Genomic DNA, 21,165 nt, shown 5'->3' on the forward strand with positions numbered 1-21,165 from the left:
GGAACCCAGGACAGTCTGGAATGCAGCTCAAAGAAGAATGAATGAGACAGCAACTATTCACTAAGTGCCTACCATGTGCCAGGCAGGTACAGTGGATAGAGCACTGGGCCGGGAGTCAGGAAGACCCGAGTTCAGATCCAGCCTCAGATACTTCCTAGCTGGGTGACCCTGGGCAAGTCACTTAACCCTGTTTGCCTCAGTTTCCTCACCTGTCAAATGAACTGGAGAAGGAAATGTCAAAACATTCCAGTATCTCTGCCAAGAAAACCCTAAATAGGGTCACAGAGAGTCAGACACGACTGGAAGGACAATAACTGAACACCACAGGTACCAGGCCCCGTACTTAATGCTGGGAATACACAGAAAGGTGAAGGACAGCTTTTACTCCCAAGGTGCTCACAGTATAATGATGGGAGATGACACACAAACCACTACACACAAACAAGATGTTTTCAGTCATGTCCAACTCTGTTACCCCATTTGGGTTGGGTTGGGGTTTTTTGTTGTTGGTTTTTTTCCTTTGTTTTTTTTTTGTTTGTTTGGCAAAGATAATGGAGCAATTTGTCATTTCCCTTTCCAGCTCATTTGATAGATAAGGAAATCGAGGCAAACAGGGTAAAGTGACTTGCCCAGGGTCACACAGCTGGGAAGTATCTGAGGCCGGATTTGAACTTGGGAAGATGAGTGTTCCTGGCTCCAGGCCCAGCACTCTATCCACTGTGTCACCTCAATGCCCTATAAACAAGATATATACAGGATAAAGTGGGAGTGATCTCAGAGGGACGGTATGAGCATTAAGGGGAACTGGGAAAGGTCTTGCACAGGAGGTGAGATTTGAGCTGAAACTTGAAGGAAGCCAGGGAAGCCAAGAAGTGGAGAAGAAGAGGGAGAGCATTCCAGACGTGGAGGACAGACACCCAGTGGAAAAAAGAAAAGGAAGGCAAAAATATGGCCCCCACCCTCAGGAAGCTCACATTCTAGTGGGCAAGGCAACAGGAAAATAATTATGTAGATTCAAGTGTACAAGTGGAAGGCAATCTGGGGTGGGGGCTGGAGACCTGGGAAGACCAATCACTACCAGGCAATGACCTAACTCTGCCCTCCCTGCCTCCCCTGGTTAGCTTGGATCCCCCGAAGGCCTTGACCCGGACTTCCAGATGTTCCAGCTGTGACTTCTCCACTCCCTGGAGAGACCATCTGAAGACCCTCCAAATCCAAAGAGAGGAGCAGAAATGAGAATTGGTCCCTGCCCAGGTCAGACGAGCAGAGGGTGGAGACCAGAAGAAAGGAATACCATCTACCCCATCCTCCTACCTGTCCTGGCCTTTCTCTTCCTGCCATTGGGTGAGCGACTCCATCGTGCCCCCACCTGTCAGTGTGAGACCCACTAGGGGCAAATATTGGATCGCAGCTGTTTGACAAGCCTAATACAGGGATCTCTAAACTGCTTGGTGTGTGAATATATGTGTGTGTACCACGCATAAAACATATATCAATATACACATGTATGTATGTATGTATGCACACACATGTATCTATACATATACATACGTGTGTCTGTATATGCATGCGTACACACATCTAGATCTCTCTGTGTATATATACATACACATATACATACACATACAACATACATACATACATGTGTGTGTGTGTACACGCGCGCGCACATGTATGTGTGTGCATATCAGGGCTTCTTTGGTGGTGCAGTGGTTAGAGCTCCACACCATGAGGCCCCCTGTCATTAGCACAGCTCTGGCTGTCCAGTTGGCCTTCCCTATATTGACCTGACATTTGCCCATGCCTAGCACAGACCTAGAGCTGGAAGGGGCCTTCGAGGCTGTCTCTTCCCGCCCCCTCGTTATACAGAGGAAGACACTGAGGCCGATCAAACAGCCGCCATTGACGTAGCATTTTAAAATATCATCTTATTATCTTCACAACAACCCTGGGAGGGAGGGGCTAGGGTTATTGCCATTTTACAGACGAGGAAATTGTGGCAAAGAGACTTGCCTGCAGTCACACAGCCAGCAAGTAGCTGAGGCAGGATTTGAACTCGTTGTCCTGACTCCAGGTCCAGCGGTCTAGCCGACATCACGCAGATAGTAAGCATCACCGTCCTCTGACTCCGAAGGCAATGCTCTGTCTGTTGTGCCGTATTGTCTCCTGGACATACCTCTGTCCATTGCTCCTAGCTCTGTCTGGGACCGAGCACAATGAGTCATCCCTCCCTCACGTGCTTTTTTTGTTCAATCCTGTCTGACTCTTCACGACCCCATTTGAAGTTTTCTTGGCAAAGATACAGAAATGGTTCACTATTTCCTTCTCCAGCTCATTTTACAGACGAGGAAACTGAGTAAAACAGGGTTATGTGACTTGCCCAGGGCCACACAGCTAGGAAGTGTCTGAGGCTGGATTTGAACTCAGGAAGATGAGTCTTCCTCATTCCCCGATCCAGCCATCTAGCTGCCCTCACATGCTAGCCCTCAAATTCTAGAAGACAAGAGCTCAAGATGGTATACGGATAAGTAAATACAAGATCATCTGAGTAGGAAGCGGGGAGGGTTGGAAGGATCAGGGGAGGCTTAGAATAATTAAAGAAAACATTCAGAGCTCAGAAAGACTTCCAAGTCATCTGGTCCAACCCTTTCATTTTACAAATGAGGAAACAAGTCTATTAAGATTAAGTGAGGGAGAGGCCGAGCATCAGAGCAGATAGGATGTGCTGGATTGTTCTGGCACTTAGCAGCTGTGTGATGTGGGCCTCAGTTTCCTCACCTGTAAAATGGGAATGATAAAAGCTATACTGAGGCAGCTGCTACATAGTGAATAACCAGCTGGTCTCTGAACCAGGCAGACCAAGATTCAAATCCCACTGCCTCTGTGACTCTGGCCAAGTCCCTTAAGCTTTGACAGTGCCCATTCAATTCCCTAAGATTATAATTTGCTGAACACTTACTGCTTTTGCCTTGATCAAGTGAATTTCCTCATGCCAATGAAGCCACTGGTCTAGTCCAAAAATTAAAAAAAAAATAAAAATAAAAGCTGTGGTACCAACCTCCCCACCTTGTTCTAGGGCAAAGTGGTTTGAGAACTTAGAAATTTGGCAGTTATTGAAATCAGTGGCAGCTTTGGGACCCAGGCCCTCCCTCTCCCCCATGCCTCATGGTCTGAAGAGGGATCAGGCTTAGAGATGAAAGACTGACCCTCCCATATCTGACGGAGGAAGAAAGGCTTTTTCTGCCAGAGAAAGGTAGGGGGAGCATAAATCTAGGCCTGCTTTGTTCCTCCATCCAAAAGCAGTGTTTGTTTTTTTTGTAACACCTACACTTCTCAATATATCCACCTCTTCCTCCCTCTCTTTAGATCCATCCTTTCTAACACCCACAAAAGATTGAATATGGGGGAAAGCACACATCAGCAGAATTAAGCAGCACATAACCAAGTCCACTATGGCATGGAGCGTTCCATGCAGAGTCCCCCCGCCCTCCCCCTGCCTCAAAAGAGGTGGGGGAGGGGGCTTTCATAAGTCTTGCCTTTAATAAAGCCTCTGTCCTAGCTCCACAGACCGTCACATTCTGTGAAATGTAGGGGGAGGAGATACTTCCCAGGCATATTCTATAGGGAAAGGGGAATTTAGTCCTAGGGAGGGACCCTCCTCCTGGAGGGCTGGAAGAGGTCTCCTGCAACCAATCTCTCCCAGCAGGTTCAGGCCCCTGCTGCTCCTTCATCATACCTTCCACCCTATTACCCTAGGGATCTAAAGAAGCAGGGCTGGAAGGAAATCTCCCACTCTACATCTTGGCCTCCCTTCTTCTCATCCTTGAGAATGAAACCTGCAGCCACAGGTCCCTACCACAAGAGGGAGCTTTGGCTCCACAAACTGCCCAAGATCTATCTGGTGGCTGCAGCTTTAGAGACAAAGGGTTGGTTGGGCTGTGGCCAGCCCCTAGTGGCCCTGGGGTCCTTCAGAAGGTGTGGTGTAATACTATTAAGAAAAATAAAATTAAAATTAAAAAAGAGAGAAGAAAACAAAAGAGGAAGGAGGATGAGTCCATCCAACCTAAGTGCTAGAGTATCCTTGTTGAATATCTTTTTTATGCTGTAGTTAAGTAAACCTGCTTTCTTTAACAGGAAGGAAGGAAGGAAAGAAGGAAGGGAGGGAGGGAGGGGGGAGGAAGGAAGGGAGGGAGTGGGGAGGAAGGGAGGGAGAGAAAGAAGGAAGGAGGGAGGGAAGGAAGGAGATAGGGTCCTCCAGTTGGGTTAAGCATTGAAAGAGAAGGCATATGAACCAGACAGATACCAAAGAAGAAGAGATTCCCTTTCCTCTCCTCTTCCCTGGCAGTATGGGATTTATAGCAGGAAGACTGCCTTGTGGGGGTGGGGTGAAAGAGAGGTGGATGGATGATGCGGGAAGGTTTAAAATCATCTCATAATTGAGTTGGAGCTGGACAAGACCTTTAGAGGCCATCTAGTCCCTCCCCCCCATTTTACCTAGGCAACCTTAGGCAAGTCACTCCCTGGGCCTGTTTCCTCATTTGTAAAATAAAAAGGTTGAATTGGCCAGCCTTGGAGGTCCTTTCCAGTCCTAAATCTGTAATCCTGTGAATATTTGAAAATGTGACAAAGGATTTCTCCTTCGTTCTCACCGGATGCATGGGAGACATTAGAAGTTACCGATAGAAGAGTGATGTCATAGGATCCAGGAAAGTACCCTACCTTCTTCCTTTGCCTCAAAATACCTCCCTTAATGCAGTGGAAAGATCACTTGATTTCAAGTCAGAAGACCTGGGTTTGTGTCCTGACCCTGTCACTTATTACCTGTGTGACCTTGGGAAAGTCATTTAACTTTTTAGCCTCAGTTTTCTGATCTAGAAAATGAGATTGAACTAGATGACTTCGAAGGTTCCATTTAGCTCTAAATTTATGGCCCTATGACCTGGGTTTGAATCCTGCTTCTGTTTCTTCCGAGCTGTGTGACCTTTGGTAAATAACTTTCCCTCTCTGGGCTTCAAAATTGTCATCTCTAAAATGACAGCTTTGCACTGGCTCTGTATCTTAGGATCCTCTGATCCTGCGTCCCTTCCTCTTTCTGGGTATCAGTTTCCCTATCAGGAAAAAGAAGGAGTGGATGAGGGGGCCTCTGAGGTCCCTTCCAGCTCTGGGTAGGAATGATTCCTTTGCAATAAGCATTGACCTCTTGGGTTCTTCTTTTAAAAGCCACATTCCCTTCTTCCCTCCTTCTTGTCCTCTACCCTCAGGGAGTACGTATGGGGTCCTCCATCCCTCATTGTGAATACTGGCGTCAGTCACTTTCCTTTCAGACTTGGGGGTAGCGGACAGGGAGACAACCTGTGTTTGAATGTCAGCTTTGCAACTGAGAAGACATGTGACCTTTCTGGCTAAAGTTTCCTCCTCAGTAAAATAAGGAGGTAGTTGGACTATGTAACAAGTAAAGAGCCTCCTGATTCTAAATCTTATGCTCCCAGGGCTTGAGACACTGGTGAAAAGAGGGGAGTAGAGGGGAAGGTGTTTGTTGGATGGAATTGAAGGAGAGGAGTGGTGTGGTTCACATCTTCTGGCCTAGGAGCAGAGTTTGGGCAATTGTGGAGCCAAGCATTGTGAAACTCCCATCTTTGGGCCAACCCAGCGCTAAGCCTGTAGCTCCCCGGCCATACAAAATCAAGTATGCCCCATGAGAGGACCACAGAATTTTAGCTCTGGAAAGAGACTTGGATAGAGGTCACCTAGTCAAATGCCCTTTGCTTTACATGTGAGAAAATGGAAGCCATTTAGTTAGAGTGGTGGAAAAAGGCCCTGGCCTGGGGGTCATGAGCTTTGGGTACTAAGACCCAGTTCCTGTCTTAACTCACTGTGTGACCTTGAGAGAGTCTTTTCTTTGGGCCTCAGTTTTCTGTAAAATGGGGTGATTAGGTGAAATGGTTTCTCAAGTTGCCTCTGGCTGTCACCATTGCCTTCCCCTTTTCCTAGGCACAAGTGACCTTTCCCTCCTTTGAACCCCTTGCCTTTAAGCTTACACTCTGATAGGGGAAGATGGTACACAAAGAAAGGGGTGCTAGAAAAGGGAGGGTGTATGGAGATTGCCTGGAAGTGAACAGGAGGCCTGGTCGGGGCAGGAGAAAACCCAGGAGGCCAGGGTGGTTCTAGGGCAGAGGCCGATGAGGAGGCGGGACCCTAGAGATAACTTTGTCTTTTGGGAGAACAAGAAGGAACGGCATATAAGTAATGAGCTGGAGATACAAAGACAACGTTGACCTGGCCCTTGCCCTCAGAGATCTTCCATTCACAAATAGCTGTAATATAAAATGAAGGTGACGAAGAGATCCAGTACCAGAACGCTGGGAAAAGCTGAGGAAATGCTTTCAGCTTTCTACGAAGAGAAGTCGACCAACAATGAAGGCGGTGTTCGATTCCAAAATCGAGTTCGTTCATTCAACAAATCCTCCCCTCAAGCCTTCCTGTACAGCTGCCAAAGAGCCAAAGTACAGGTCTGGTCATGCTCGGCCCCACCTACTTAATAAACTCCACTGACTCCCTCTTACCTCAGCCGCACATATAAGCCCTCAGTATGGCATTTAAAACCCTTTGCAGCCTCACCCCATTCTGCTATTCCAGCCTCATCCCACCTTCCTCCTTTTCTAAAGTTCTATGATCCCAGACAAATTGGCCACTCCATAGCCCACCTCTGTGCGTTTGCACTCATTGTCCCCCATGCCTGGAATGGCCCTGGCCCTCCTCACCTTTGCCTCTTGGAATCTCTGATTTTCTTCAAAGACTTTCTTCTCCATGAGCCCTTTCTTGGTCCCCCAGCTATTGGTGCCCTTCCCCTCGATTGCTGTTGTGGCTCAGTTATTTCAGTCATGTCGGACTCTCCATGACCCCTTTTGGGGGTTTTCTTGGCAAAGATACTGGAGTGGTCTGCCAATTCCTTTTCCAGATCCTTTGACGGATGAGGAAACTGAGGCAAACAGGTGAGGTGACTTGCCCAGGGTCACACAGCTAATAAGTATCTGAGGCCAGATTTGAACTCAGGTCTTCCTGACTCCAGGCTCAATCTACTGCACTACTTCTTTTTTGTGTGTGGCTAGATCCTTCCTCCTCATGGGAGGACTGTAAGCTTGTCAAGGACAGGGACCATTTCATTTCCACCTTTGTATCCCCAGAGCCTAGCTCAGAACCTGATACACAGTAGCTGCTTAATGAGTGTGTCGTGTTTGACTGATTGGCAGGACAATTCTCTTTGATCCTGTAGGATACAAAATGACTGAAGTAGTCTCTGGCTTGAAGACAGATGCAGCCTAGCAGCAGATATGCACAAGTGATGCTTTGAGGCAGAATGGGGCCACTATCATCAGCGGCAGAGTCAAAGATGTGGAGAGTTCAGAGGAGGGAGAACTCACTTCTCTGGGGAAAGGGAGAAATCAGGGGAAACTTCACACAGGACATCGCTCCAAACTTTTGAAGGCTTTTGAAGGTTTGGGGGAAGCCAGAAAGGGAAGGTAGTAGGAAAGCAGTCCATTGGGACAAAGGATATGATGTGGTTAAGGAGCCCTGAGTGCCCTTGTCTGTCTAGAGTCCTGGGAAAATAGTGCAAGACTGGGCAGGTAAGTGAAAGCAGATTCTAGAGAACCTTGCAAGCTAAGGAGGTTGAACCTTCTTAGGTAGGAAGTGGGGAGCCATTGAAAGTTTCAGAGTAAGGGAATGACACGATCTAATTTGTGCTTTAGGAAAGTTTTGCTACTGGTTGTGTGACCTATGTATTGGGGATGGGAAAGAACAGAGGTGGGGAAGCCAGCTAGGAAGTCGTTTCAATAATCCAGGCATGGTTTGTTGATGCCTTGAATTTATATGGTTGCAGTGGGAATGTAAAGGAGACATATGTGAAAAGCAATGGGTTAACTATACACTTAGGGAGCAGTGACACTCCTTGGGGACTTTCCCAATGGGGCAGACCCATCTGATCATCTTCTCCATTCTATTTCAGGCAGTACCCTGCAACCTACTCCATTACCATTTCCAGGTAGGACCTTCTGTGGGGTGGGGTGGGGTAATGGGGTTCCTTCTTAGATAAGCCATGGCCCTCCCTTCTCCCACTCCAAACTGGAGGGTCCTTCATGCTGGCCCCCACCCCAGGATCTTAAATAAAAAAGCTATGCTCATCCCCATTTTACAGTTGGGATAAACGGAGACCATGTAGAGGGAAAGGCTCACAGTGATTGAATCAGTGACAGAGCCCCACTAGTGGGACTCTAAGGACAACCTCAGTATAAATAAGTTTGTCCCTCTTCATTCTCCCTTTTACATCTCAAATACAGAAAGCCTGGTGGTGGATGGGGCCAAGCTTTCTAATGTCCATGGTGTAAATGGGGTGGAGGACCAAACATGTGGATGGGGTGGGAAACATGAATTTAAAATGCTGGGGGGGAGGTGGGGAAGGAGGCAGGGAATGGGATGGGTAAGGAGGTTCAGGAATCCCATAGTTTGGGGATCTCAGTGCCTTTCAACCTTGGCCTGCTCTGAGAACTGCCCTCTGCCCTACCCCGAAGTAAGCTCCCTCCCCTCCCCTGGCTCCCCTCTGCCCCCAGAGGTGAGGCTGGTGGGGGGACCCAGCCGCTGCCAGGGCCGGCTGGAGATCCTGTACAATGGTTCCTGGGGGACCGTGTGCGATGATGACTGGGACGTGGTAGATGCCAATGTAGTCTGCCGCCAGCTGGGCTGCGGGTATGCCTTGCCCGTGCCCTTGCCCCTTGCCTTTGGCCAGGGCCGGGGCCCCATCCAACTGGACAACGTGGACTGCAAGGGACAGGAGGCGGCCCTAAGTGAGTGTGGTAGCCATGGCTGGGGTGTCCATAACTGCTATCACTACGAGGATGTGGCCGTCATGTGCGATGGTGAGTGGGATGAAGGAGGAGCCACAAGGGGGTCCCTTCTCATCTAACTGGGGACTAGTGGGCTGGGGACAGAGATGGGGAAAAGAAGAGAATGGGGCACAGTGGGAAAATCCTTGAACTAGGAGCCAAGGCTCATTCACATTCTCATCCTGGTTCTACCATCACCTTGGGCAAGTCCCTTGATTTTGCCAGGCCTCAGTTTCCCTAGCTGTATCATGATCAGCAAGGACATCCTGAGAACCCATTCTATTTAAGGCACTTCACTAGAGGCTGGAGATACCAAGAAGGTGCCTAAAGATTCCATCCTTGGCCTCAGAGAGCTCACACCCTTTACTGTCCCACACTAAAACACTGATCGGATTGTTCACAAAAGTCCTTTAAGAATAATGATTCCCCACATTGGAAGAGGACTTTTAATGTGTTCTTCAGTTCACTCTGCTCTCACAATAACTGTGTGAGGGGGAAAGGAAGGAAAGTGAGGATCAGGAAGAAAAAAAAGGGATTTGCCTATGGCCCCATAGTCAGCTACTGGCAAGACCAGGATTTGAATTCACATCTCCTGATTTCCAATTGAGGGCTCGAAGACAACCTGGGAAATCTGGGGTGTCATCTTGCCTGAGGGCAGGGGGTTGGACGAAAAGGTGAATAAAAGGCTAATAAAGAGGTTGCTTCCCACCCTGGGAGTTTATGTTCTCTGGGCAAAGAGCTGCCTTTTCCCCAGTTCCTCCTATTGCTCAAGAATTCTCCCCTCTGTTCAGAATGTTTGCAGGGGAAAATTTCATCAGCATTTCTAGCTCCCCTGAGTGATCCTAGTCTTAGGAAATTTCCAAGGCTACTTGGGGCCCAAACAGCTCTGTGTGTGTATGTCTCTGCTTGTCTCTCTATCTCTCTGTCTCTCTCTGTGTCTCATCCTATTTCTGTCTCTATGTTTAAATCTGCCTCTGTCTCTCTTTTGTCTCTATCACCCTCTCCAACTTTCTTTTTCTCTCTGTTTCTGTCTCTCCTACACACACACACACACACACACACACACACACCCTCTCACCCTCTCACCTTGTGTTTGCGGTCACCTTGCCCTAGAGAATCTATGAGACAGTCCTTTTCGGTTTTTGAAACCCAATTCCCTCTTCCCATGGTCAATGACTGCCCCATCTGTCTCCCCCATTAAGATTTTGAGAAGCTAATATTTCCCATCCAGAGTTCCTTGAGGCAGGTAAGACCCACAGGGATGGATACAAGATTCCTCCAGGACTCAGCACAGCAGCTTACCTATACTCTTCTCACGCCAATGCTTTCCCTCCTCAGAGCTCTTACCAACGCTGGCCAGGAAAGTGTTAACAAGTGGAGCCCCCATCACCATCCCTCTGAAAAATGGCATAGGTAGGTGGCTGGGCAAGATTCTCCTAGTTCCTAGCCTCCAGAGCGGGTTTCATTCACTCATTCAGCCAACAAACATTCATTAAGTGCCTAATGTGTGCCAGGCACTTTGCTGAAAAGTAAATAAGTCTTGCCCTCAAGAAGCATCTATAAAATGAAGGTGTTGGACCAGGTGGTCCTGGGGAATCTCTTTCCCTCTAGATCTATGATCTTAAGTAAATACTTAATAATGATAAATAATAAACATCAAGTAACTTTAGGAAAGAGAATCAAGAACTGGAGAGATTTGGAGCTGCCTTGAGTAGGAGGTGGGCATCTAAACTGAGCCAGCCCCCTGGTCAGGGATTTGAATAATTCTAAGAGATAGAGTTCATTTCAGGTGTGAGGGCCAGTCAGTGCAAAGGCATGGAGGGAAGGTGGAATGTTTTCTATGGGAAACAGCAAGAAAGCCAATTTGTCTGGAACACAGAATTCTAGAAAGGGAAGAATGAGTAATAAGGCTGGAAATGATGTGAGCAGAATGATGTTTTAGGAAAGGCAATCTTTACCAGGCAGATCTTTTGGCCATGCCCTACCTACTTGGCTGGGACAGGAGAGGGTCTCAGAAAGTTATGAATGGGAAGGGACCACTGGGCCCTGTATAGGCATTGTGATATATTGTGGACTGGCAGGACAACGCATGAAGCACGGTTGTGGGTTGTAAGGTACATGGCATTATGGGTATAATTCTTTCCTATGCCTTGACCATTCCCAGGTGATGGCAGCATCCGCCTGGTGAGAGGTGCCAACCCCTGTCAAGGCCGAGTGGAGATCCTGCATGGTGGTACATGGGGCACTGTGTGTGATGATGACTGGGGGCTCCCAGATGCTACCGTGGTCTGCCGCCAACTGGACTGTGGTAGTGCTGTGGCTTCTAAGACCAATGCCTACTTTGGTTATGGCACTGGCCATATCTTTCTAGACAACGTCCACTGTGATGGCCGAGAGCTGCGCCTTGCAGCATGTCCCAGCCTGGGGTGGGGCATCCATAACTGTGGGCACCACGAGGATGCTGGTGTCATCTGCTCAGGTACTGGGAGAGGAGAACCAATCAGCAACAAGCATTTCCTAAGCGCTTTTTATGTGCCAGGGAGACAACATTCTATCGCGCCAAAGCCTCCCCAATGTATTCTAGAGGAAAGAGGCCTGGATCAGTGAGTAAGAGACCTGGGTCTCAGTGTCAGCTCTGCCATCCACTTGATCTTAGGCGATTCAACTTCTCTCTGGGTCTCAGGAACAGTGACATCTGCCATAGTGTGATGGAGAGGATACTGGTCTTAGAGTCAGGAACGCCTGGGAACCTCAGCTCAAATATTTACTAGCTATGTGACTGGGCAGGTCACTTAAGCTCACTGTGCCTCAGTTTACTAATCTGTAAAATAAGAGGGTTGGACTTGTTGGACCTTCCAGCTCTAACTATAGAATCTTTTAATCCTGCCTCCCCTTCAGGGTGATGAGAATCAAACGAAATCACAGAATCACAAATGTCCAAGAGGTGCCGGCTCTTAGGAGCCATCCAGTCCAAAGCTTTCATTCTGCAAATCAGGATGGTGAGGTCCGGAGAGGTTAAGTTACTTGTCTAAGGTCACACAGCTAAGCAGTGGCAAAGCTGGGGTTTTCTGGCCTTTTTTATACTGCACTAAGAAAACCCCTTGTAAACCAAAAAGCATCATACAGATGTAAAAGATTGTAAAGAACAATCATAGTGATCATGGTCATGATTGTCGTGGTTTCATACCACAGGCTGCTCCACCTCACAGTCCAAGTGCCATTCCTGCCCCTTGAGTCCCTGGCACTGAGCCCTTTTCCTAAGGTCACACTGAAAGTCCATTAAGCTTGTTTTTGCCAAAGTGGGCTCAGGGTGAGCTTTCAGCATTTGGAGACGTGATCTGGTCCTCACCCTTTCATTGATAGCCAAGTCCCACTTCTTCCCAGGGTGCTGCCCACTTTTCTATTCCTCTTTCCATTTGCCTTTTTTCATTCCTCTTTCCTTTTCTCCTTCCTGCTCCCCCCCAAGTCCAAATTCACCCATCCTTTGAGCTGTGCCAACCGTAACCCCCCAGGGCTCTGCTAAGGGGGCAGTCAGATTTCCCCCATAAACTACCTACCCCTAGGCCTGGTGCTGGCATTTCAATAGAGAAGGGATAGCCACCACCTCCGCCAGCTTATCTGAACTTCCGTCAGGGACCATGTTTTCATTATCCCTGGAGCCATCAGAAGTTAATGCCTTACCCCAGGAGAGTAAAAAACTAATAGACACTGGAGACCCTGGGGCAGACTGGTAGAAAGAATTCCTTCCCACAGATTTGGTTGGGGAGGAGTGGTTTCTGAATCCTCCTGTTCATGAAAGCAACCATCATCCCGCTTAGTGAAGGACTAGCTTAGTGAAGATACCCTATCTATCTAATGGAGAGAAGAGAAGAAATTGACGCAGGACAGCTAGCCTCTGAGCATCCCTGAAGAGTGTGTGGGTGCTGTGGGCCCTGGCTCCATGTGGAAAGGAAGTGGCTCTGAATGACTGGGATTTTGCCTCCGGGAAGGAGCTAATGTGTGCCGGCCTATCTCCTCCCTCCCCATGCACATTCTACATTTCTGCCGGATCTGCCGATTACTGTCTCTAATGTTAATCAGCCCCTGGCATCCCTTATTAGCCAGCTGGGCACCGTCTATTTCTGGGGCTCTGCCAATGAGAGGAGGCATCGAGTTTCTTCTCTCTCCTCTTTCCATGCTCCACTCCTGTAGACATGTGTACACACAAGAGCTGATGGGAGGGGTACAAGGCAAGCGGGGACTATTGGGCCACTCCTGGGAGGGTTGAATTTGACCCCAAAGGTGAGCAGTAGCTGAAATATTGCTTCCCAGAATTTCCCAGTAGTAATTCATGCCACTAATCTAGTTGCATGAATCTGCTCCAAAAGGTCCCAGGATTACCCAGGAAAGAGAAGATGATGGCTAGAAAGCTGACCTCAGAGTCAGAGTGAGGAAGATCTCTGCCTGACTTGCACTGGCTGTGTGACCCTGGGCAAGTCATAGCCTCCTAGAGCTAAAGCTAGAAGGTCCCCTGAAGGTCACCTAGTCCAACCTCCTTATTTTACAGAGGAGGAAAATGAAGCTCAGAGAGTCAAAGTAACTTACCCAAGGTCACACAGGTACAAAAGTTTGGATTGAACCCAGGTCCTCTGACTGCCCAGCTGGGGCTACTTCCAGTGAATTATTCTGCTCTGAAGCTGCTTGCCCTTTCAGTGCCCTAGGCAACTCCTTAAGATTGTAAATTGCAGGGAAGGTGTGGGTCTGTATTGGAAGAGGGAGTTTCCCCCCTGGGAGGTTCCTACATGGATAAAATCAGTGCCTGGGCAGGGCATGCCCCTTAACTGCTTATTGGTCCTTGGAGGATCTTAGATCTTATTTTTTCCTGTTCTTTTTATAGGACGCAGTGTTCCCACTGTTATGTCCTCACCATCCCTGGTCACCCCTGATGACAAGGTCAGGCTCACTGAACCAGCCACAGGTAAGGGAGAAGAAGACAGCCTCCCGAACCCTCTGTGCTGGACAGCTCTGGGGCTTTTCCTCGGTGAGCAGCTCCCCAAGCTGCCAAGCCTCTGGGCAGGGCATCCATAGCTTAGTCATCAGTCTGTGTGTGTGTGTGTGGCGGGGGGGGGGGGGGGGGGGGGGGGGGGGGGGGGGGGGGGGGTCAAAATGAAGGCAAAGATTGATTATTTGGGGGAAGATATGATTAACTTCTCCCCTAACCTAAGGAGTTTACCATTTAGTTGGTCAGGCAATGGCACATCCATGGAAAGAGGGCTAGTCATACAGCACAGGTTCTGATAAGTCCCTATCCCTGGAAGACTTCAGCTGAGAAGGGGAGGGGGTGAGTAGGATCAAAGGTCATTTGGGCTGCCATGGTCAGTGAAGGAGTTCAGGGGAGGTGGGATCCAGACAGGAGGGAGTGGGTACCTCCCCAGGAGGCAGAAACAGCAAGAGCCCCAAAACCTGAAGGTAGAAATCTTCATGGGGATAGAAGAGATGAGGAAAGGGGACAACTGGGAAGCACCAAGAAGACAATTATAAAATGAAAGAGCCTGATTCGGTGGACTCCGAGGTCCCTTCTATTATTAAGCAATGCTATAATTCTAAGTTGACTGGAGTGGAGGGCTCATGGAGGAGGGTAGTGGGACATAGGGCTGGAAATGTAGGACAGGGCTAGGCTACAGGGAATCTCAAATACCCCAGTGTATAATAAAGACTGGGATTTTTGTAGATACCTGCCTAGCCCTGGCAATATGCCACAGCTTGGGGTTAAGTGGCTTGCACGGGGTCACACAGCTAATAAGTGTCTGAGGTTGGATTTGAACTCAGGTCTTCCTGACTCCAGGACCAGCATTCTATCCACTGCACCACCTAGTGGCCTCTCAGGAGAGTTTTTTAAATGGTCCCTAACCCTGGAGGGAGGGGCTAGGAGCACCTACTTTATAGGATTAGTGTGAAGATGGGAATGGAATAATCTCCCATTATTAGGATAATTATCCCATTATCCCAATGGGATAACCTTAAAGGGCTACATAAATGTGAGCTGGCCTTGCTAAATTATAATAATTATAACTGGAAGAGGACTGGAGCAAGGATAGGGGACTAAGGTTGGAGTTTGTATTTGGTTAAATCAGGATCCACCTTGGGATGGGATTAGAATCTGGGGCTTGGAACAGGATGTGGAGTAGGGTTGGGAGCACAGTGGGGGGTTGGGGACTGATATGGGACAGCATCAAAGTAAGGGGGGGTTAGATTCAAGTGTGAGGTTGGGGACATTAGAATGGGGCCAGATTTGAGGGTGGGATTAGGGTTGGTTTAAAATAATAATAATTTCAACCACAAAAACAATGATTTTATTCAACTGTGCAATAATCTATAGAACACTGAGTATAAAGGAATAATGGATAGTGACTTGTCCCAGGGCTATTTCTATGTAATGGTGATGATAAAGAGGAGGAGGAGGATAGTGATGATGATGGTGGTGATGGTGGTGGTGATGGTAATGATGGTAATGATGATGATGGTGGTGGTGGTGGTGATGGTGGTGGTAATGATGGTGACGATGATGGTGATGATGATGGTGGTGGTGGTGGTGGTGATGATGATGATGGTGGTGGTAATGATGATGATGGTGGTGGTGATGAAGATGGCTAACATTTATATAGTGCTTTCTATATGCCAGGCACTGTGCTAAGTGCTTTACAATGATTATCTCACTGATCCTCACAACAACCCTAGGAGATAGGTGCTGTTATTATCCCCACTTTATAGATGAGGAAACTGAGGCAATCAGAAATTAAGTGACTTGCCCAGCTAGTGTCTGAGGCCAGGTTTGAACTCAGGTCTTCCTCACTCCAGGCCCAGGGCTCTCTCCACTGCGTCACCTAGCTGCCCCTACCTTTATTTGGGATGTAGAATTTCAGAGAACTTACCTGGGATCTCTCCCTGGCTTGGTCCCTCTGGGGCCAGGATGATATCCTGGACTTGGGAAACTGAGCAGGAGATAAATAGATCATAGATTTAGAGCTGGAAGGCATTTCAGACACTGGTCCAACCCTCTGGTTTTACAGATCAGGAAACTGTAAGGTTAAATGCTTTGCTCCAGGTCACATGGGTGGTAGGTGAAATTGAACCCAGGACCTACCATGACTGCCTCTAGACAATAATTATAATTACCAATAGGGCAGCTGGGTATGGTAGTGGATGGAGCCCTGGAAGGGGAGTCAGGAACATGTGAGTTTGTCTCCTTCCTTACTAGCTGGGTGAAGCTGGGGGTGGGGGAGGTTAAGGGGAAGCATCTGGTCAGAAGATAAAGGATAGGGTTGGATGAGGGTAGAGGGCTAAGGGCCTAGGCTTTACCAGAGATGGTTTTCAGGGCTGTTGGTTGGCAGGTCTGTCCTTCAGACCTTTCCCCCTGGTCCCCATCCTATGCCCTGGCAGGAAGCCAAGGGGGCTCTTGCTTCCAGAACCTTCTCAGGCCTGTGGTCTTTTCAGTAACAGAAGCTGCTGTGGAGCCCACTAGAGAAACCACCATTCTTACCATGGCCCCAGGAAAGAAAAGTAAGTGGGCCATCCAGGGCTGGATGAAGGTCAGGGAGGGGGAAGTTCTGACATGGAGAAGCTTTGGAATCCTCTCCCACTCCATGCTTGGAAATCCTTAGAAAGTCAACCCTTGGGGGGGGAAGACTTGGGGTGTATGGGAGTCTGTGTCTCCTCCATCCCTGTCCTACCCCTGAACCCTAGGTGGCCGCCTCCGCCTGGTAAGTGGGAATGGCCCCTGCCAGGGCCGCGTGGAGGTTCTCCATGAAAGCCGCTGGGGCACGGTGTGTGATGATGACTGGGATTTTGCTGATGCCCAGGTAGCATGCCGGGAGGCAGGCTGTGGGCGAGCAGTGGGGGCCACTGTTCTGGCCTACTTTGGCTATGGGAAAGGCCCTGTCTTGCTGGACAATGTGGACTGCACAGGCATGGAGGCCCACCTGGCAGACTGCTTCCATTTGGGCTGGGGCCAGCACAATTGTGGACACCATGAGGATGCAGGTGCCATCTGCAGGGGTGAGTGGGAATGGGGTGGGTGGGGGCTAGGCCCACCTAAGAGGGAGGGGAGGGTGTGGAGAAGGGAGGCACCAAGTCTTTGGGGGCTGGGAGAGGAGGGAAGCTGAGCCCAGGGCTCATGGAAGTGGAAAGGAGGGAACAAGATGGAGGCCAACCCTAGAAGGAAAGCTTGCTTAGGTACCAAGCCTGGGTCTTCCTTTATGGCTGCCCTGGCTTCCTGACCATACCATCATTTAGCCTCTCTTCTCCTGTCCCTCCCAACCAACCCTCTTCCTTCAGGCCCTGGAATTCAGGTTACTATACCCCCATCTCATCTACCCTCTTGCTTTACTGATACCTAATCATGACAAGTCAGCGTCATGTTCAAGACCCTTGGGATCCATTTCTCTCTCCCTTCCCCCTTTCACTTAGCCCATAACCAAAGTGCTGTGGCATCCACTTAGACCTGTGATATAATGGAAGGGCGACATAGGAGTTTTGGAGCCTAGGCCTAGGGACCTCAGGGGCCAGCTAGACCTCCTTTGACAGGTGGAGAAACTGAGGCCCAGGGTGCAGTGACTTACCCCACTTCATACCAGTACTAAGCATCAGTGGTGACATTTGAACCCAGCACTGTTTGGGGAGTCAGGATGTCTTTTCAGTAACAGAAGCTGCTGTGGAGCCCACTAGAGAAACCACTATTCTTACCATGGCCCCAGGAAAGAAAGAAAAGCTCCTCTAGACAAGTCATGTCCCCATTTCTGGGCCTTAGTTTCTTTCTCCATTCAAAGGGTTGGAGCCTAGATGATGGCTCTGATCCTCTGATCCTATCTGCTGTGGCTCGGCCCCCCTGGTCCAGCCCTTCACTTGGAATGAAAGTGAACCTCTTCTGGCTCAGTTCCCACAGGCCAGGACTTGGTGACACCCCCAGGGGTGGGGGCTCCCAGGGAGGAAGGAGAGAGGCAGCTTCTACCTTTTGGTCAAGAAGAGGAATTTGAAGGACTCTGCATGGGGAAAAATTGTGACCTTGGGAAAAGATGCCCCCCTGTGGCTGCGATGGGCTGGCCACAGCAGAGAGGATCAGAATTAGAGGCAGCAGGGAACATAGCACTAGGCCTGGAGTTTAAAAGATCTGAATTCAAATTCAGCCTCAGACACTTAGCTGTGTGCCCCTGGGCAAGTCACTTAACCTCTGTTTGCCTCAATTTTCTCAATGTAAAATGGGGATAATATTTTTAAAGCTCTTAGCACAGGGCCTGGCACTCATTAGGTACTCAATAAACACTTATTCTCTTCCCTTGCCCCTTCCTGAATGCTGTGACTTTCTGTTCTGCTCTGAATGGGCCACATTCCTCCCTGCCTGGCCCCTTGGTCTTTCTTTCTCACAGAGCCAGGGGTAGAGGAGTCAGGACAGCAGGTCTGGCAAGATGTTCCTGAGACTACGACAAAGGTGGTAGCCAGCGTACCTCCCCGGGATGGTAAGTGGGTGCCCCAACCTGGCCCCTCTCTGCCTAGACTAGAAAGTGGTGTAATGAATAGCAGCACATTGGGCTGGGAGTCAGGACGCTTGGATTCAAATCCTTCTTCAAACCCTCGACAGGGTCTGTTTCTTCAACTATAAAATGGGCCAGTCAGGCTTTTCAGATCCTGTCCAGCTCACAGCCTCCAATTATTATGGAGTCCTAAAGAAGGGAACTAGAAAAAGGCATAGAGATGGAATATAGATGACAGACTAAGCCTGAAGAGACACAGCTAATCTGTCCCCTTTGCCCTAAGAGTCTAGTAGGGGAAACGCACGTGCTTGTGCTGACCACAAGCTCAAGCTAAAAGTGGAATGTGGTAGGCAGGAGAAGCATGGGTGGTCTTGGATTCACTAACAGAAGTCCGGTGTTCAGAATGAGAGGTAAAGAGTCCCACTGTATCCAGGCCTGGTCAGGCCACATGGGAATCTAGTCTAGTTCTGAATGTCACATTTTAGGGAGGAGTTTTGTCATTCAGTCATTTTCAGTCATGTCTGACTCTCTGTGACCCCGTTTGGGGTTTTCTTGGTAGAGGTATTAGAGTGGTTTGCCATTTCCTTCTCCAGCTCATTTGACAGATGAGGAAACTGAGGCAAACAAGGTGAAGTGACTTGCCCAAGGTCACATAGCTAAGCAGTATCTGAGGCCAGATTTGAATTCAGGCCAGGCACTGTACCACTTAGCTGCCCCTTTTAAGAAGATATTGATCATGTAATGTGGGGATCTGTTGAAAGAAGTATAGGGGGAACTTGGTATTTGCCTTCAAAAGTTTGAAAGACTGTTACATGGAAAAGCGATCAGGCTTCTTCTGTTTGCTCCTCAGAGGACAGAACTAGAGATGTTCTAGAATCAATCAAAAACCTCAACGAGCTTTTCTTAAGCACCTTCTATGTGCCAGGCACAGTGCTAAGGGCTGGCAGTGATAAATTCTTGAGGCAGGGGCTGAACTTGGCCACCTCCAAGGTTTCTTCCGCCTCTAAGATTCTGATTTTTCCTCTCTAGTAATTTAAATTTGTTTACAGATTTTTGAAATACTGGTCAAACCTTTTCCACATATTTCCTGTGCCTTTCCATCAGACCAGGGACTTTCTAAGGGTGGGAAATGGGTCTCTTTGTACCAGGCCAAGGCCTGGGGGGGCCAGGATGATATCTTGCTTAATCCTTGGTGTGTCTCAACTGACAGTATCCTAGGGCTTGGTTCCTGGGGTACAGATCGAGGGTGAGGGGTGGGGAGATGTTTGTGTTTTGTCCCCATTCACCCTTGGATGCCTCATCTTGTCACTCTTCTTCCTCCTCCTCCTCTTTTTCCTCCTTCTCTTCTTTTTCCTTTTCTTCCTCTTCTTTTTTCCCCTTTAACTTCCATTCAGGCCATCTCCGTTTGGCAAATGGCAGCCACTGGTGTGAGGGTCGGGTGGAGCTGTATCTCCTTCGTCAGTGGGGCACCGTTTGTGATGATGCCTGGGATTTGCGGGCTGTGGGTGTGGTGTGCCGCCAGCTGGGCTGTGGGGAAGCCCTGGCAGCCCCCGGAGAGGCTCGGTATGGCCCAGGCCAGGGCCTCATCCTCCTGGACAACGTCAAATGTCGGGGCAGCGAAGCCTCCCTGCTCCAATGCTCTCACATCCGATGGAATGCACACAACTGTGACCATGCTGAGGATGCTGGGGCCCAGTGCCAGCCACGGTGATCCCTCTCACCCCTGCCCTCTGGCTCTCCTCCCAGCAGCCCCCACAACCTTGTGTGCCAGAGCAAGGCTCCCCCAGCTCTCGAGCACCTCTCAGTGGAGAAGGGCCCTCACTGACATTGGGGGTCCCCTCCTGGGGAGTGAGGACAGGGACCACACATGTCCAGACAGTGCCAGCCAAGACAAATAACCCCAGGTTGGAGTTTTCATCTGTTCTCCCTCACAGGCTCATCTCACATCCCTGGCCCTCAGTTTCCCCCATCTGTATCATGGGAGAAGAAATATCCCCAACCTTCTCCAAATTACTGAAGGATCCTGGTGGGGCTACAGTGAACTCAAAGTCAAGATGCCTACTAAAATGAGAGGGATGCCTTGAATTATAGCAATGCTTCCCCCTACCTGGGATCCCTGGGGCAGGTGTCATGGCCAGATTCCCCTCCTTCCCAGGTCTGAAAGCCAAAGATCATCAGGGATTCTGATCATCACTAGGGGAAGGTACTGGGGGGAGAAATGAGTTCCACTAAGTGGGGACAGGGCTTCAATGGGGCCTTACATCCTCAACTTGGACACCCTTAGGTGCATCTTGGGGAAAGACCCTCCCCCTCCTAAGACCTCCCACCTCAGGACTATGCTAATCTTTCTCTGAGAAGGGGCAGGCCAGACATACCCCCTACCCCCACCTCCTGCCTGGGTCTTTCACCTCCTCCCCACCCCAACAAGGGCCCTCACAAATGGTGCTTGGAGCATGGCGGAAGTGGATCACAGGGCCTTCATTTGTGGGACAAGGGTGTCAAAGGCAGTGATCATGGCTGTATAGTGCTCTTTGTCCCTGCCTCAAAGGTCCCCTCATCAGGTGCAGGGGTGGAAAATTCTCTTGTCCCCAAGAGGAATGGGAAACTCAGGAGCAGGGGGGTGATTTCTCTATCCCTTGGCACCCTTTTCTCCTACAGGGCACAGCCCCCACCTCCCCACTGGGCAAGTCGGTAGTCAGGGGGCCCTGAGCCTCCGTGCCAGGTAGGGAATCTGTGTAGCCACCAAGATATAGTTGCCAAGTAAATAAAAGACTTTGTTC

The 21,165-nt window shown here is 49.3% G+C and overlaps 1 protein-coding gene across 1 annotated transcript; it reads left to right on the forward strand.

The window, feature by feature from the left end:
• Positions 1 to 1,232: 1,232 nt before the first annotated feature.
• SSC4D (scavenger receptor cysteine rich family member with 4 domains) lies at positions 1,233 to 20,096 on the forward strand. The gene is made up of 10 exons (XM_036769448.1): positions 1,233 to 1,344; positions 8,006 to 8,041; positions 8,607 to 8,912; positions 10,218 to 10,292; positions 11,044 to 11,358; positions 13,756 to 13,836; positions 16,353 to 16,418; positions 16,602 to 16,913; positions 18,287 to 18,370; positions 19,780 to 20,096. Exons 1-10 carry the CDS (start codon positions 1,233 to 1,235, stop codon positions 20,094 to 20,096), a joined length of 1,704 nt encoding a protein of 567 aa, XP_036625343.1.
• Positions 20,097 to 21,165: the final 1,069 nt, after the last annotated feature.

The sequence above is a fragment of the Trichosurus vulpecula genome, chromosome 7 (genome assembly GCF_011100635.1).
Source record: "Trichosurus vulpecula isolate mTriVul1 chromosome 7, mTriVul1.pri, whole genome shotgun sequence".
Classification (NCBI taxonomy): Eukaryota; Metazoa; Chordata; class Mammalia; order Diprotodontia; family Phalangeridae; genus Trichosurus; species Trichosurus vulpecula.